We start from the raw sequence: 16,397 nt of genomic DNA, 5'->3' as shown, positions 1-16,397 counted from the left end.
ATGCTGGAGTTGGGAAGCCATTCCCTTCTCCAGGGGAAATTCCTGACCCAAGGATTGAATCCACTTCACCTACATTGCAGGTAGATTCTTTACTCTTTGAGCCACCAGGAAAGCCCCGGTGGCTTTATCGTACTATAAATTCTCGGTTTTGAGTTTTGTAACTTTGTAGTATTTGAGATTCCTTTGTGGCTCAGCTGATAAAGAATCTGCCTGCAATGCAGGAGACCTGGGTTTGATCCCTGGGTTGGGAAGATCCCCTGGAGAAGGGAAAGGCTACCCACTCCAGTATTCTGGCCTGGAGTCCCAAAGAGTCAACACGACTGAGCGACTTTCACTAGTCATTAGCATTTGAGATAATGTTGTGTTAGTATTTTGTTGTGTAGAGTAAAGTAATTGTGTTGAATAAACCTAGAATTAGAGTTGGGGGCGGGGTGGGGAAATGAGCAGACAACCGTAAAAGGTCCTCTCCCATATACTTGGCTCATGGTTTCCCAAGGGCCTCTATAGGACCAAGGCCTAACTCTAAACCTCTTCTTACCTTTTCACTGTCCCTTTGTGGTTGCCAGCTAAAACCATTCACTTCAGACTGAGACTTGAACCTATGTGCCAGGACTTGAACTCAGCCAAAATCCTGCTTGGGACTTAAACCCAAGGGGCTGGGACACAGACCCAACCAAAACCCACAGTGCCTGGTTTCGGGACCTAATGAAGGTCAGGTTCTTGATGTCTTATTGCAGAAAGAAGTCAGTGAGAGACAAAGTGATAGGTAAGAAGTGGCTCTACCCAGAGAGAAACACTCCACAGACAGACTGTAGGCCGTCTCAGAAGGCAAGAGTGAGGAACACTCTGCCGACAAGAGTGTGGGATGCAGAAGGTGAGTTCGGCCTCAAGTGTACTGTGGTTAGCTTTTATGGGTTGGGTGATTTCATAAACTAATAAACAGGAGGGTTATTTCAACTATTTTGGGGAAGTGGGCAGAAATTTCTAGGAATTGGGCCACTGCCCACGTTCTGATCTTTGGTTTGCCTTAGAACTGTCATGGTGCTTGTGGCTGTGTCTCTTAGCTTGCTCACTATAGTGAGCATATACTGAGGCTCAAGGTCCAGTAGAAGTTGTCTTGTCCACCATCTTGAACCCATTTGGTTCTAATCAGTTTATGTTGTATCCTTGGGCTATGTCATTCTTTCAAAGGTTGTGCTGTGCCTCCTTCCCTCCTGTTTCAAAGGCATCAAAATCATATTTAGAGGAAGGAAAACAGAAATGACAAAAATAGAGAAACAGCAAAATTCTCTTACTTATTTGGAGTTGCCAGGGCTTCAGCTACCATGAAATGTACTTTCCCGTGGATAAAGTTTTCTGACTCTGTTTTGTGAATCATAACTTGACTTTTTCCCCTCTTTAAACCATTCTGAAGGTTTTCCACCAAAATGCAGTAAAATCTGGAGCCTGGAATACCAGAATGAGGTACTTGACAGCAATAGGAAGTGTTTGAAGGATCATCTTTCCCAAAAAGTTAAAATCACACCTCTCATACAGATATAAAAATAAGCATGTGTTAGAAACTACTGTTAACTCGTTATTAATAAAGGGAACTTGTCAGGCATTAAAACCATTTCAGAGAAGTTCCAAAAAAGAGACAGAACAGGAAGTGTAAAATGAACGCACAAATAAAAGCAAAAAAAAAAAAATGGGGTGAGAGTCTCTTTGCTTGGCAGAATTCATTTGCATTTCTATAAGTAAGAATTACTTTTTGGTGTTCTCAGTTATAACCACAGGGTTTATAAATTATCTCTCATAGAATCAAAATAAAAAACTGAAGAGTGTCCTCTAACAAAGAGCAAACAAAACAAAACAAAAACATTTCTTTTGTAAAGAGTAAAACAGTTTAGTTTTTGTAGACCATATAATCTTTGTTGCAACTACTCATTGTAGTTGAGAGTAGACAATTAAAAAAAACAAATGGGCATGACTGTGTTCCAATGTATCTTTATTTAGGGATTCGAAAATCGGAATTTCATACAATTCTCACTCGTCCCAGAACAGTACCTGGATTTTTTTCATCGACCAATCAAAAAAATTAAGGAAATTCTTAGCTCTTGAACCTCACCAAAACAGGTGGCGACAGAATTCGGCCCGCAGGCTCCAGACACCCTGCTCCTATAAGTAATGCAGATTTCCACTGAAACTCAGGTTTTCCCCTACAGGAACATAGGAGGTAATATGGTGATATAATTATCACTGCAGCAACGCAAAGTTGCTGTCAAATTTCTTAAAGCGTGTCATGTGCCCAGAACAGTGCGTAGCGTTTTAAGTAGTATAATTGTGGAACTTAAGTCAGACGCCCAGCAGTAGTCAGGACCAAGGTCAACGTCCAGACAGCAATCCCCACAGCCTGCGCGCGCAGCAGAACTGATCCCGGCAGCCTGAGCGCGCAGCAGAACTGGAGCCCCGCCTCCACGTCCCCGAATCTCTGCGGGATTGGATTTCCGCCCCGGTAGCCATCACTTTTGAGGAATTGCCGGAGAATCTGGAAATCTGGAGGGCAATTTACACGGGAGAACTCGGTAACTGCCGTAGATTGGCCATCTCAACGCGGGAGGCAGGACAACAGTGTGTGATTTTTCCAGCCTCAAGTCAGTGATTGGTCAGTGAAGTTGGCGGTCAAATAAGAGTATGACGACGGCTACCCACAGGCCAGAGCAGAAAGGGGCGGGGAAACAAGGGTGGAACGACAGTAATTGGCCTGCGCGGTGTGACCCGAAGCCTTGTGTGATTGGTTCGTAAGGCGCAGAAGGAGGTGTGAGGCTTCGAAGCAGTCGGCGATTGACTGGAGCGATTTGGGGCGGGCATACAAATCACGAAGGCAGTGTTCGATTGGGTACCACCGCGCGGGGCGGGTAACCGGGACTCGGCGGCGACTTGGGATTGGCCGGCATGGGCGGGGCGGCCCGCTGTGCCGGTTCCTGTGTCCGGCGGACGATGCCGTCCGGCGGCTGGCGCTGGCTGCGCGGCCTTTGGGCTGCCGGTCAGCCCCTGTTCCAAGGTCGTGCCTTGCTCGTCACTAACACCCTGGGATGCGGCGTTCTCATGGCGGCCGGGGATGGGGCGCGCCAGTCCTGGGAGATTCGCGCCCGGCCCGGCCAGAAGTTCGACCCACGGCGCTCAGGTAAGGGGACCGGTGCTGCTGGCTTTTCACCCCAGGAGCTCTTTGCCCCCCAACTTCAGATCCGGAGACCTGTGAACCGGACCTGAGCTCCGTGACCATGTCCCGTGACCTCAGTTCCTGGCAAGACCCTTGACCTCAGCGTGCACCCTAGACACCCCCTCCCCGTTCTCCGCATCCCTTCCCCCTCGAGTCTTCATCTCATCTCCAATACGTAGGGTGTCTGTCCGCTGCCGTCCTGACGGCCAGGTCCTCGCCCACCCCCTGATCTGCTACCCTCTCTCTTGCACTGACAGACTTAGCATTGAGCAGGATATGCTGCACCCGGGGTAGTCAAAGGCACAGCGTCTGGCTGCCAGCCAGCCTTGGGTCGCACCCTGGTCCCACACTTCCCTATCAGCTGTGCCTCTGTTTCCTCCTTCGGAAAGCGGGGCGATGGTAGTACCCTTTGATAGGGTAGTGAGGGAATGAGGGAAGAAGATGCAAAAGCACCTCTTGGAATGGTACCTGGCGGTGGAGCTGATAATGAAAGAATATTTGGTTCGGCCCTGGGGGGTTGTCCGGCTTACCCAGGTCTTAGCCAGGGAGGGAGTGGATTGGTGGGGGACGGTTGCTGGCCTAACGTGCCCCCCTTAACTCTTGGACCGTCCACAGTGAGCATGTTTGCTGTCGGCTGTAGCATGGGCCCCTTCCTGCACTATTGGTATCTCTGGCTGGACCGCCTGCTCCCTGCATCCGGCTTCCCTGGCCTCCCAAACGTCCTCAAGAAGGTCCTCATTGACCAACTGGTGGCCTCTCCTATGCTTGGCGTCTGGTACTTCTTGGGTAAGGAGTTCTGTGACCTTGGGCTTGGTCCCTCCTGGATCGGGGGGTCGAGGGGGTAGAGCCAGTTTTGTGTCCAGAATGTGGAGATGTGTTATCGATGTACCTCCTGTGTGGGTGGCCCGGGACTGGAGGCTGGGGTACAGTGGTGACAGGACAGACCCAGTGGAGTCAGGTGTGAATGGCAGAATCACAGACAGTGGTGCTACGTGTAGGAAGGATGAAGACAGTGTCTGATGGGGCTGCCCTGGATGATGGTTGGGAGAACTTCTCCAAGGAGAAGATGCTGAGATGAGACATGAAGAAGGAGCCAGCGTGCCGGGAGTGGGGGTGGGGCGGAGGGGGAGGACAGCTGGTGCAAAGGCCCTGAGGCTGGAGGAAGGGGAGGCGAGACTGAGGTTGACTGGGCACAATCATCCTAACCCTTGGCTCTGGAGAGCTGTTCATTCCTTGCCACCCAGGGTCAGTTTCATTTCATTATCTGTAAAGGTAAAGGAAGGTACAGGACTTGTAATAAAACCGCCTCAGCAAGGGTGTGTCACCACCCCGCAGGGTACGAGTGTATACAGGACAGACCTCTCACTTCTTGTTTACCCGTTTCAGCCTCCCTGCTGTGCCCCACTTCCCACTGCAAGGCCTTTAAATGTGCCGGTTCCTCTGCTTGGGACATTGTTCCGCTGCCTGGGGTGGTGGTTAGTCGCTCAGTTGTGTCCGACTCTTTGCGACCCTGTAGACTGTAGTCTAAAAGGCTCCTCCCCATGGTATTTTTCAAGCAATACTGGAGTGGGTTTCCATTTCCTCCTCCAGGGGATCTTCCTGACCCAGGGATCAAACCGGAGTCTCCTGTGTCTCCTACACTGCAGGTGGATTCTTCACCTGCTGAGCCATCGGGGAAGCTGTGTTCCTCAGGGGTCCTACCCTACCTGCTTTACCACTGTACTCCATACTCCCCAGCGCCTGACACTCTCATTTCTTGGTTTCCTTCCTAGGCCTTGGCTGCCTGGAGGGCCAGACCCTGGACGACAGCTGTCAGGAGCTGCGGGACAAGTTCTGGGAATTCTACAAGGTGGGCATGCCTGCCCAGGCCCCGCCTATCCCTTCACCTCCACCCGCTTGCTTTCATCTTGCTTCGGACCCTCCTTTCAGGCCCCACCCAAGTCCCTCCTGGCTCCGCCCCTCACTACATTCCGCCCCTCCCCATAGGCTGACTGGTGCGTATGGCCTGCTGCGCAGCTGGTGAATTTCCTATTCGTGCCCCCCCAGTTCCGAGTCACCTACATCAACGGCCTGACGCTAGGGTGGGACACCTACCTCTCCTACCTGAAATACCGGGTGAGTGCAGTGGGCACCCAGGGGGCTTCTGGTGGGGGGAGGGGCACATGTGAGAGCCCCAAATGTCAGTACAGCTACCCTTCAGGGTGAGGGCTGCCTGTGCCGGTGACAGTCTGCCTGCACCCCGTGGTGGGTGGGCAGGTTGCTGATCACCAACGAGGTGAGGACCAAGCCCGCATCTGTCTAGCGAGGAGGGTTCAGTGGGGTGCCTAGGGGGATGAACAGCACATGTAACCAGATTCTCTTGTGCGGTCAGATCCCAGGCCCCCTGACACCCCCAGGCTGTGTGGCCCTGGGCACCATGCAGACTGAGCCCCCAGATGCCAGACAGCAAGGCAAGACTAACTGAGCCTCCGCCAACCAGCCACCTGGGCAGGAAGGGGAACTGACTCCTAGGCCAAGTCCTAGCCACACCCTGACTCCTGGGCATCTGCTTGGGCTGCCCCTGCCAAGCCCACTGCCAGGCCTCAGTTCCTCCCTCTGGAACACAACCATGAAGATGGACAGTTGTACCTCAGCCTTTCTGGGACAGCTTCAATTGACTCATGATGGGCCATCCTCAGCTCTGGGTCTCAGCCAGCCAGCTAGCACCAAGCCCTCAACACTACTGTAGGCTGGGCGCTGGGACCAAGGTGGGGGATATCACCCATCCCTTTGGAGCCGGGCCCCAGAATTCGGAGCCTCCAGTCTCATCCTCTAGTCACGGACTGTGGAAGTACCATTAAATTCTCTTGGTAATTGAAAATATTGTGGATGTACAGAGCCAGCATTATCAGGCTGGCGCTCATAGGGACATTGTGTCATCCATTCACTTTATTGGGTGTGTGTAGTGTTGTCATGACATCTCCTGGGGGGCTGGGGGGCATGTTTGACACTCATGACGTCAGAACAGGTCTGGTGGGGAGTGGTATCCCAGGGTGGTGCATGTCTGCAGCAGCCCCCCCACCCTGCTCCCATAAAAGGTACAACCTTGGGGGCCAAGAGCCAGGTGGGCCATTTCCTGGCTCTGACCCACCCAGTGGTCCACGTTGAGATGCCTGCAGCCGCCTGGACCCACCATGCCACAGCCAGGAGGCTGGCTACCTCCCATCACCTGACCAGCCTGCCCTGGGGTGTCATCTGGCCCCCTCTTCAAAACTGATAACTGTTGATGGGGGTGAATTTATAAAAAGGTGGGGTCTGGAGGGAAGAGTGAGCGGTGAGTTCACGGGGCCACGACACGCCACTGCAGAGCGAGAACAAGGCTGTATGTACAGGGTGGGACGTGGAGGAGGGGGGTGCCCAAGCCCCTGGGGGACATCTCCAATAAATAAATAAATAGCTACGATAATAAATAGGGTGATGGGCTAAATCGGGGCAGGGGACTCACGCCCACAGCCGGTAGGGGCCCCCGGCTCAGGCCCAGGGGGCGGGCAGGGGCGGGGCCAGGATGGGGCGGGGCAGGGCAGCGCTCAGCAGGCGCAGTCCTGATGCGGAGGCGCCTGCTGATCCGTGAGCTGTGGGCCCTGCTTGGCGCCCGTGACTGCAGGATCGGCTGTGTCCAATGACTCAGACATCTTCTCGCAGATGACATCCACAAGGCGCTCAAAGGTCTGTTTGACATTAATGTTGTCCTTGGCGCTTGCCTCAAAGAACTCGAACCCTGTGGTCGGGGAAGGGAGGGGTGAGGACACTGGACCCCCCACGCCCAGACACACTTTCCTGAGGACAGGTAACACCTGGAGTTTCCCAGTGCCAGATGCATGTTAAAGGCATGGACAAGTCCCATGGCGAAGCAACAGTGGGCTGAGTCAGCCTTTATTTCCTAGACTCCTTTCTTCACCCTAAAACCCTCCTCTTCTCATTGTCCCCAGAGGCCCTGCACGGAACAAGGGGATGCCCAAGCCCCTGGGGGACATCTCCAGTAAATAAATAGCTACGATAATAAATAGGGTGATGGGTTAATTCCCTGCTCCCACCCTCCGGCCCAGCCCTGGTCCTGGCAGCATCTGACACAGATCCAGGCCTTTCCTGCTCACACACACTCCATGGCTTCCTACTGCCCTCTGAAGAGTCTGACACCCCAGTGTGTAGTTCAGGTCCTGCATGACCAACCATATTTCCTCCAAGTGATCCCCATTTTCCAGTCATGTAAAACTGTTTGCCAAAAAGATCTTTCCCACATCTGGTCATGCTGTTTCTTCTGTCTGAAAGATCACCCTTTTTCTTCAAATACCAGTTCCAATGCCCCACTTTCAGGAAGCCTTACCTATTCCAGGCAGAGCCTGGCTCCTTGCTTGTTCCGCCAGCCCAGATCCCTCCCTCTCTCACAAATCTGGAGGCCTCTCAGGGGCCCAGCAACACCCAGCACTAGTCTGCACAGTGACAGTGTCAGAATGAATCATTAACTTCTTGCAGAGTGAACTCCTAAACATCCCTCAAGACCCACCTGAAATGGCCCCTGGATCAAAGGCCAGCTCGCACAGAGTATGAATTATCGGGATTCAAGTCCAGGTCGCATTGTGGCTTAGCTGTGAGACCTTGGGTGTGTGTCTTCCCCTTTCAGGGCCTCAGTGTCCCTTTCCTGGCCTGTGATGTCCAGCGTCACTGGGTACTCACCCAGGTGGTCTGCCAGTTGTCGACCACGTTCCGACGACACGACCCGCTCGTCCTCCATGTCACACTTGTTCCCTACCAGCAGCACCTGGGCATTGTCCCATGAGTAGGTCTTGATCTGGGTTGACCTGGAGGAGGTGGTGACAGAGGAAGGTTAGGGCTTGGAGAATTTGAGCACCACCACCCTCCCCCATCTCCTTGTCACTCATCCTACTCAAGCCCCCCACCCCCATTAATTCTCTACTCTTAATATTTATTTCTTCGGCTGTGATAGGTCTTAGCTGCGGCACCCAGGATCTTTGATCTTCCTTGCGGGATGTGGGATCTAGTTCCCTGACCAGGGATGGAACCTGGGCCCCCTGCCCTGGGAGTGCAAAGTCTTAGCCACTGGAAAATGAAAGTGTTAGTCGCTTAGTCATGTCTGACTCTTAGTGACCCCATGGACTGCAGCCTACCAGGCTACTCTGTCCATGGAATTCTCCAGGCAAAAATACTGGAGTAGGTAGCCATTCCCTTCTCCAGGGGATCTTCCCAACCCAGGGATGGAACCTGGGTCTCCTGCATTGCAGGCAGATTCTTTATCGTCTGAACCACCAGGGAAGCCCACTGAACCACCAGGGAAATCCTGTCCCATTAATTCTTGAGGAAGGCAGGCTCAGTCTCTCCTCCTGCCTTTGTCCTACCAGAAACACTTCTCTCTGCAGGGGCCTGCTCCCACAGTTCATGAACTTGAGAGTCCCTCTTTCAAGAAGTCTTGAAAGATCCCCCGACCCCCAGAGGAGAATTCTCCCTCTTGAACAAATTCAAACAGTTTCTCAAAAGTTATCATTACTCTCAGCAGAAAATGTAAATGTTTATACCTTCAAAACTTGCAAGCTATCTTTATATTTTCTGTCCCTCCCAGACTTTTTTTTTTCCTTTTATGTTTATAGTTTCATTTTCCTACCTAAAATCTTTCTTTCACATTATTTTGAGCTGATGCCACATTGTTTTAATGATTATAGATTGATAGCATAGCTGGGACCCCAATATTGTTATTTACATTTCTGCCAAGGGGCTGGGACTCTCCCATCTCAGCCTGTACCCCAGGCTTTGCACGAAGCCTGGCTCAGAAGAGGGCAGGTGGGGGCACACGTACCAGTCCTGCACCGCATTGAAGGACTCCTCATTGGTGATGTCGTACATGAGGATGAAGCCCATGGCGCCGCGGTAGTAGGCTGTCGTGATGGTCCGGTACCGCTCTTGCCCTGCTGTGTCCTGGGAAGAAGAGGTGGGGTGTCAGAGAGGAGATACATGTAAGTTCCTCAGCATGGGAATGAACTCTGAGATGGTGGAGTCCAGCCCCCTTGAGGCTCAGAGGAGCAGGGGCTTGCCCAGAGGCACAGTGGGTCAGGAAGGGTGATTCAGCTGCCTGTCCCAGGGAATGCAGTATCAGTGATCCCAAGGTACCTACAGCATCATTCCTTCATCCATTTGACACACATGGACCTGTGCGTGCTGGGCACTGAGGACACACAAAATGGGCCAAAATCACTGCCCTTTTGAAACTGACGGCTCTGTGCAGGAAACAGAGAATCAACCCATGACAAGAAAGAAAATGTATCCTCAGATCACGGAAATGTATTGTCAGAAAGTAATGAGACAGGAGAAGAGAAAAAAACCAGGCAAGGATGGGCAGTGTGGGTTGGGGGACAATTTAAAAATTTGAAGGATGAGGGAGGGAGTCATATGAGGGTCAGGGGAAGGAAAGTCTAGGCAAGTGCCCTTAAGTGGGACTGGGTCTGGTACATTTGAGGAACAACGAAGAGGCTGAGGTGGAGATGGAGGGAGACAGATGAGATGAGCTATCAACAGGGGCTGACCAGGTGGCAGGGTCTCCTCAGCCAGGGGAAGGTTGCAGGCGTTACCAAGAGTGAGGTGGGAGCCATGGAAGGACTGTGGGCAGGGAACAACCAGCTCTGGCTTGGGATTTATCAGACTCCTTTAGGACTCAGAGGTGCTGAGGGAGGTGGCCAGAAGACCCTGGTGGAGGAGCCTGCTCTTGGCCCAGGGAATGAGGTTGGACCTCTGAAACCTCATCCAGACACTCGTGGGGGAACTTGAATATGGGGAAACCGAGGCACTCAGCAGGTGATGCATCTGATGATGTCAGGGGTAGGACAGGACCCAGCGTTTACCCCTTCCCCACCCCTGGGGAGCACTGGAGGGAGAAGGGAAAGGGGACACTCTCTTCTGTGCCTCTAGCCCTTGGTACACAGTAAGCGCCTCATAAATGCCCAGTGTGTAATGAGTGAATCTAGACAGGAAAGAAATAGGCAGAACTGGGGCTGCTGTCCCCGGGAGGGAGAATGATGGAGCCAGAAGGCCCCCCAGCTGGACCCACCCAGATCTGCAGCTTGATCCTCTTATCGTTTCGGTAGATGGTCTTGACCTTGAAGTCGATGCCTACAGTGCTGACAAAGGCAGGCGTGAAGGAGTCGTCTGCGTAGCGGAAGAGGAAAGATGTCTTGCCCACGCTGCTGTTTCCGATGATGAGGATTTTGAACATGTAGTCGAAGTTCTGGTCCGAAGATTCCTTCTGCCCATAGCGAGCGTCTGTGGCGGATGCCATCTGGGGGTGCGGGGCGTAGGCGAAGGTGAGGGATCCCCCTCTGTCCCCAAACGCCCAGGCTCAGGCTAGAGAGCTTCCAGCGAGAAACGGAGATTACTCTTATCCCATCAGCAGCCCCAGTACTAACGGTGCGCCCCACCGCAGAGGGCGGGCCGTGACCTTGAAAGGCCCGAGGTTCCGGGGAAGGAGCTCAGCGCGAAGGGGATGGAGACACCTTGCAGCCCCCTCCAGCAGGCCTGCGCCCCCGGGCCCGGTTGTAACCTAAGCCCTACAGCAGCGCCAGGAGAGGTGACTAACTGCGGCCGGCCCCGCCCCCCATCAATCATTCATGTTCCTCAGAACTGAGCGGGCGCACGTGCACACGCGTGTACGGTACCGCGGGGACGCGTCTCTGCCGTTCTTTTGCCAGACTCCCAGGCTGGGAGAGCTCGAGCTGTGACAGCTATATCACGTGATAGGCACGGGGCGTGCACACGCTCACGTGCACACAGCAGGGCACACACTGGGACACGCTCGGTGCAAGGGAAAGAGCCAGACACCTATCTGCACGCCAACATGTATATACAAATGTGCAAACCCACCCGTGCGCAATGCGTCCTCCACCCATGCAGCCCAGTACACGTCACCCACACGGGCACACATCTCTGTGCACATAGGCACACTGTTGTGCACGCACACGCGCAGTCCACGCGTCTGCCTCCACATGCCTGTAACACTCACAGTCTTGGGTCAGGATCCCCAAGGTATGCACGAGCATATCCTGGTAAACAAGCAAGGGTACACACAGACCCTCTTGCACAGGCGGGCGCGCACACGCGTGTGCACTCCACGCGCACGCGCACGCACTGAGCCTCCCGCGCGCACAGCTTCCCGCAAAGCACTCGCCTCATCTCCCATCCCCCTCCACCGCAGAGCCGGGGGAGGAGGGATGGGGGTGGGGGGTGAGGACAGGGCAGGTAGAGGGAGCCGAGGCCCTCCCCCTCCCCAGGCTTGCGACCGCCTCATCCTTCTGTCTCATTTAAGGCCGGCCAACTTCGTCCCCTATCCCAACCAGACCATCAGTCAAATGAAGGTTATGTAGGTGCTCGGCGCGGAAGCTCACCTGGAGGCCTGGGAGCTCACCTTGTTCTGCACTGATGCTGTGGCGACCCTAGCGGCGGCGACTTTCTTGGCAGTGGCGGTGACGGGGCCCACGGTGTGCTGATGTGGGGCTGCGCTGCAGCGGAGGCGGCGGCAGCGGCTGAGGCCCCTGCAGTCCTCGGTGACGTCCTGCAAAGGGCGGGGCGGGGCCTCACACGCAGATACGGCCGTGATGCCATTCTAGGGCGGAGCCAGGGGTGGAGATATGGTCTACTGTCGCAGGCAGAGCCGGGAGGGGCGGGGCTCTTGCGCAGATTGACGCGAGAATGGGGCGGGGCCCAGAGAGCGCATCCAGTAGCTAGCAGAAGCGGTGCAGGAGGGGCGGAATCGCTTGCTGGCTCCGCCTCTCTTCGTTATAAGGGAGGCGGGGCTTCGCAGCGCCTTCTCACTGGCTTAAGTGCTCGAGCGACGGGGTAAGTAACCAAACAAAGATTGCCACCCCCCTCCTCCTGTCCAATGGTGGTTTCCGGGCGGTCGAAGGGCCCAGAGGTTGAGGGCTCAACAGAGCCTCAGTCTTCTGGGGGCGTTCCCCTTCCCTGCCCCCACGCACCCCAGGTCTTAGACTCAGGGGGTCCCCGTTCAGTCCAAGGTGCTGTGACCGCTCATCAAACTCCCCCTATTCCCAATTTCAGGAAAGAGGAAGTGAGGTTCGAGAAAATACTCCATATCTCCTATTTACGGGGTTCAAAGTAAGTATAAAAGAAATAGGGGAAATAGGGATCAAGATAGACCCCGTCTCATTTCTGATATGTACCCTGGTGGCTCAGACGGTAAAAAATCTGACTGCAATGCGGGAGATCTGGGTTCGATCCCTGGGTTGGGAAGATCCTCTGGAGAAGAGAATGGCTACCCATTCCAGTATTCTTGCCTGGATAATTCCATGGACAGAGGAGCCTGGAGGGCTATAGTCCACGGAGTCGCAAAGAACTGGACACGATTGAGCGACTAACACACTCAAGACCCCTGAAGGGGGTCGGGCTAGTAGATGCTCCACCCTGTTTCTGAGATGAAGAAAAGAGAAATCGGGATCAAGAGAGCCACCCTCCGCCACCGATTTCCGGAAAAGGGGGTTGCTGAGGGACTCTCCGGGAACCCCTCTCCTTCCTGCGCCCCATTTTCCAGAGAAAAATTCGAAGAAAAATTCAAATTGCGGAAGTAGGGCAGGAAAACAGCCTGTCCCCTAATCTCGCAAAGTCTGCGGTTAAAAAAAAAACAAAAACGTAGGAAACAGCGAGGTTCAAAGACCCTGCAATAAAGAAGTGGGGTGGGGTGGGGTGGGAGATGCTGTCCTCCTGCCGGACTCCTGAGCTAAACGACGGGGATGGAGAGTCCTCCCTCCACCATCCTGGCAAAAAGAGACTCAGAGATGGAGACTCTGGGGTCCAAGATGACCCGTCATCCCCCAACGATCCTGATGTGAAAAAGTCAGAGTAGGGGGTGGCGCGGAAGAATGAGACCTCGGCCTCCATTCCAGGGCGCTACCGTCCGCCCCATCTCCGGTCTCCACACCCGGCAGGGGGCGTGTGGCCCCAGGAAAATTCTGATCTCCCTTATTCCTCCTCTGGAGACGAGGGGCGGGGCTGGTCCTGTTTATAAAAAGCTCACCAGCTGCAGAGGCGCCTAGAGACCAGAATAACTTAGCGCCTGGAGGCCGCCCCCCGCCCCCAGCGCCCCGGAAGTGCGGAGAAGTCCCTCCTGCTCTCCCTGCAGTTGGGAAATCTATTTTTTCCAAAGGATAACATCTTTGTCCCTCCTCCTCACTCGGACTATAAAAGTATCACAAACTAACTGCGGCGAATTGGGAAAATTTTTAAAATATAAATATAAATCCACCTCCAACTCTCCCCACTGGAAGACCAGCAGTTGAGTTCCCGCTTTGGGGTGGGGAATGGGGGGCTCCAGGCGTTGCCCTGGTGGAGGTGAAGGCATGCGAGTTTGCTAGGCTCCCTGACCTCCCAGATGCATGTTTGGGCGGCAGTCGGCAATACCCACTTATTTTTCCCCCAAAGGGTAAAAGCTCACAACAACGTGTACCAGCTTCTGCCCCAAGGTATTTGGTATTTAAAAGTAAAACTAATGAGAAAAAAAAAAAAAAAAGTAAAACTAATGGAAGGACTTTATTGTTAAGAATCAGCAAAAGGATCTGGAGTTAGGGATGGTTGAATTGGAGGTGGGAGCTACAGACTTAAGGCGAGATGTCCTATGAGCCAGGGAGACATAGCAGGGGCCGGGGGGGAGGGGGGGGGCGGGGGGGGGTAGGTAGGGTAGAAGGGCTCCAAACCCTCTCAGATCCCACCCCACTACCTTCCCACTAACTCATCTTTCTCCTCTGGTGAGTCACTCCATCTTTTAGGTTCCAGATGCAATCTTGCCTCAGGGCCTTTGCACCTGCTGTTTCCTCTGCCTAAGCTGTTTCCCTGGCTCTCTCATCATCTTCAGGTCTCCAAAAAACACCCACCTCCCTCTGGAAGCTCTGATTCAGCCCGTCACTTCCTATCATGTCATGTATTTCTCCTTCCTGACACATCCCCATCAGAAATGTCATGCAAACTCATTTATTCAATAGCCAGCTGTGAGCTCTGAGAGTCAGGGATCGGTGTCTTAGCACCTACACCTGTAGACACAGTAGGCACCCTGTGATGGTATGATATGAATGAATCAATGACTCAATGAATGATTGAAGGGAGGGTGACTTTGGCCACTGAGGTTAGGGAAGGCCTCTTCAAGGAAGTGACATTTGAGCAGGAATCTGAAGGAGGAAAAGGAGCTGGCCACTGGGAGAAGTGGGGGAACAGTGCTCTGGACAGAGGGAACAGCAAGTGCAAAGGCCTTGAGGCTGGAACTCACTAAATAAGCTCAAGGGACAGCCCCTCTTCAGCTCTGTAAGGGGGGCCAGGCAATATTTTCCTCCTAAACAGAGGGCAAACAGGTCCTAGAGTCAAGGCCTGAAAGTTCCCAGGGGCCCTAAAGAACTTCTTTCCCTTTGGGTCTAGGGTGGGCCACAAAGGCAAAGAGTGTATCCCTCAGGAAAGACCCTAAACAGGAGAAAATGGGGGACCTGGAGCATGCGAGTGACTTCCTCCCTCTCTCTGTGAGCTTCAGGTCCTACTTCTGTGAAATGGAAAGAATAAAAAGGGCACTAGTGGTAAAGAACCCTCCTGCTACTGCAAGAGACATAACAGATGCAGTTCAATCCCTGGGTCGAGAAGACCCCCTGGAGGACGGCATGGCAACCCTCTCCCGTATTCTTGCCTGGAGAATCCCATGGACAGAGGAGCCTGGAGGGCTACAGTCCACAGGGTCACAAAGAGTCGGATATGACTGAAGCGACTTAGCACACACACATGCACAAAGCAAGCCCATTCTACCTGTGAAATGACAAAGGCTCAGAAAGGTTAAAAGATTTGTTGAAGTTGTCAAAGTCAGTCTCTGGGGGAGTCTGAAGATGTCAGTCTGGAGAGAGTTGTAGAAACAAAGCAAAGAGTCCCAGAGAGTTTCTACTATTGCCAGCCTGGAGTGGGAGGGGGAGAGTCAGGAAGGACTTCCTGGAGGAGGGGATGCTGCGCTGAGACCCAAAGGGTGAGGATGAGGCACAGAAGTATTCCAGGTGGCGGGCACAGCATGTGCAATGGGCCTGAAGTGGCATTGTGCTTGGGGTATGAAAAGCCAGCATGCATAGTGTTCACAGTGAGGAGACGGAGGAATAGCTGTGGCCCAAATTGAAGGAGAACATATCAATGTTCTCATGAATGAGGGAGAGAAAAAAACAGAAATAAGGTGAAATGCTGAAGGCAGATGATCTAGGGGTGAGGTTACAGCAGAATTTTATTTTCATCCTTACATGTTTCCATTATTTGCAAATTCTCTACAGTGACCATGTATTACTTGCAAATAAAGGGGGAAGGATAAAAAAAATTATAAATAAAAATCCCATAAATCTCTGCCTTTTAAAAGCCTGGAAGGAAATGTACCAAGTTCATGATCCAGATGCCCTTTAATTCTCCCTCGGTGAAGTTAGATGATTAATTGTGATGACAATGAATTATCAATGGAATGGAATTATTAATGAAATTATTTAGGAATGAAGCCATCTGTTTTTGAAGCCAGAGGCTGCTCTGTAATGACTTCTGTCATGTATAAATCTTCAGACACGCAGGGAGGGAGGGTAGCGGGGTGGGGGGGATGGGGGATACTGAGGACTCCGGAAGTGAAAATTGAATCTGAGACTTGAGCACAGAGCCACCTCACCTGCTCCGCGCCAGGCCCGCAACCGTCAGGATGAACTCCACCTAGCCGGGCGCGGAGGGACTTCCCGCAAGGCGAGGAGCCCAGAATTCTCCCCGCCTCCCCTCTGCGCCTCCTGCCACCAGGGGGCGCCGCTGGCTAACGTCTGGAGTCCAGCAAGCAGCATGGCCTTGAGCCCTGAGACCACGGGACAGACCCTCCGCTCGTTTCCCCATTCGTGAAACCGGCACGGTACTAATTCTGTGCGATAAAGTTTATTTTAATCCAAGCAAATGCCCCATATTTCTAAGATATTTCAGGGAGGTCACACACATCACCCTCCAACCACAATTTACCCAAGTAGAGGGGGAACTGAGGCCCAGCAGGGGTGATGACTCACGAGAAAGTGTCAGAGGCCTCCTTTTCCCTATGGGGGGTCTAGACAGCCTCAGAATCAGAAGATGGAGAGGACCTTCCTTGGGGGAGAATTCTGTGCTTTTGTTACTGTGC

At 53.2% G+C, this 16,397-nt stretch overlaps 2 protein-coding genes across 3 annotated transcripts; one reads left to right on the top strand and one right to left on the bottom strand.

Annotated features, from left to right (window-relative positions):
• The first annotated feature begins 2,935 nt into the window (after positions 1–2,935).
• Positions 2,936–6,062, top strand: MPV17L2 (MPV17 mitochondrial inner membrane protein like 2). The gene is made up of 5 exons (XM_043910959.1): positions 2,936–3,166; positions 3,818–3,988; positions 4,975–5,051; positions 5,189–5,317; positions 5,574–6,062. Exons 1-5 carry the CDS (start codon positions 2,980–2,982, stop codon positions 5,664–5,666), a joined length of 657 nt encoding a protein of 218 aa, XP_043766894.1. The 5' UTR covers positions 2,936–2,979; the 3' UTR covers positions 5,667–6,062.
• Positions 6,063–6,101: 39 nt separating this feature from the next.
• Positions 6,102–11,854, bottom strand: RAB3A (RAB3A, member RAS oncogene family). Of its 2 annotated transcripts, none has more exons than XM_043910957.1 (5): positions 11,646–11,854; positions 10,296–10,523; positions 9,051–9,169; positions 7,916–8,040; positions 6,102–6,959 (listed from the first exon to the last, which is right to left on the bottom strand). In XM_043910957.1, exons 2-5 carry the CDS (start codon positions 10,521–10,523, stop codon positions 6,769–6,771), a joined length of 663 nt encoding a protein of 220 aa, XP_043766892.1. In that variant the 5' UTR covers positions 11,646–11,854; the 3' UTR covers positions 6,102–6,768. The 2 variants fall into 2 exon arrangements, with proteins under 2 accessions (XP_043766892.1, XP_043766893.1); XM_043910958.1 differs by having other exon boundaries at positions 11,626–11,801.
• Between the last annotated feature and the right edge of the window lie 4,543 nt (positions 11,855–16,397).

Source organism: Cervus elaphus, chromosome 9 (assembly GCF_910594005.1).
Source record: "Cervus elaphus chromosome 9, mCerEla1.1, whole genome shotgun sequence".
NCBI lineage: Eukaryota > Metazoa > Chordata > Mammalia > Artiodactyla > Cervidae > Cervus > Cervus elaphus.
Note: the sequence above shows the minus strand (reverse complement) of the source record. Positions and strands in the feature narration are given on the sequence as shown.

Coding starts and splice junctions, on each gene's coding strand:
- MPV17L2 (XM_043910959.1), top strand. CDS start 2,980: ATGCCGTCCGGCGGCTGGCGCTGGCTGCGCGGCCTTTGGGCTGCCGGT. Junction 3,989..4,974: donor TGGCGTCTGGTACTTCTTGG/GTAAGGAGTTCT, acceptor TTTCCTTCCTAG/GCCTTGGCTGCCTGGAGGGC. Junction 5,052..5,188: donor AGTTCTGGGAATTCTACAAG/GTGGGCATGCCT, acceptor CCCTCCCCATAG/GCTGACTGGTGCGTATGGCC.
- RAB3A (XM_043910957.1), bottom strand. CDS start 10,523: ATGGCATCCGCCACAGACGCTCGCTATGGGCAGAAGGAATCTTCGGAC. Junction 9,170..10,295: donor GGATCAAGCTGCAGATCTGG/GTGGGTCCAGCT, acceptor TCTTCTTCCCAG/GACACAGCAGGGCAAGAGCG. Junction 6,960..7,915: donor ACAACTGGCAGACCACCTGG/GTGAGTACCCAG, acceptor CCCCGACCACAG/GGTTCGAGTTCTTTGAGGCA.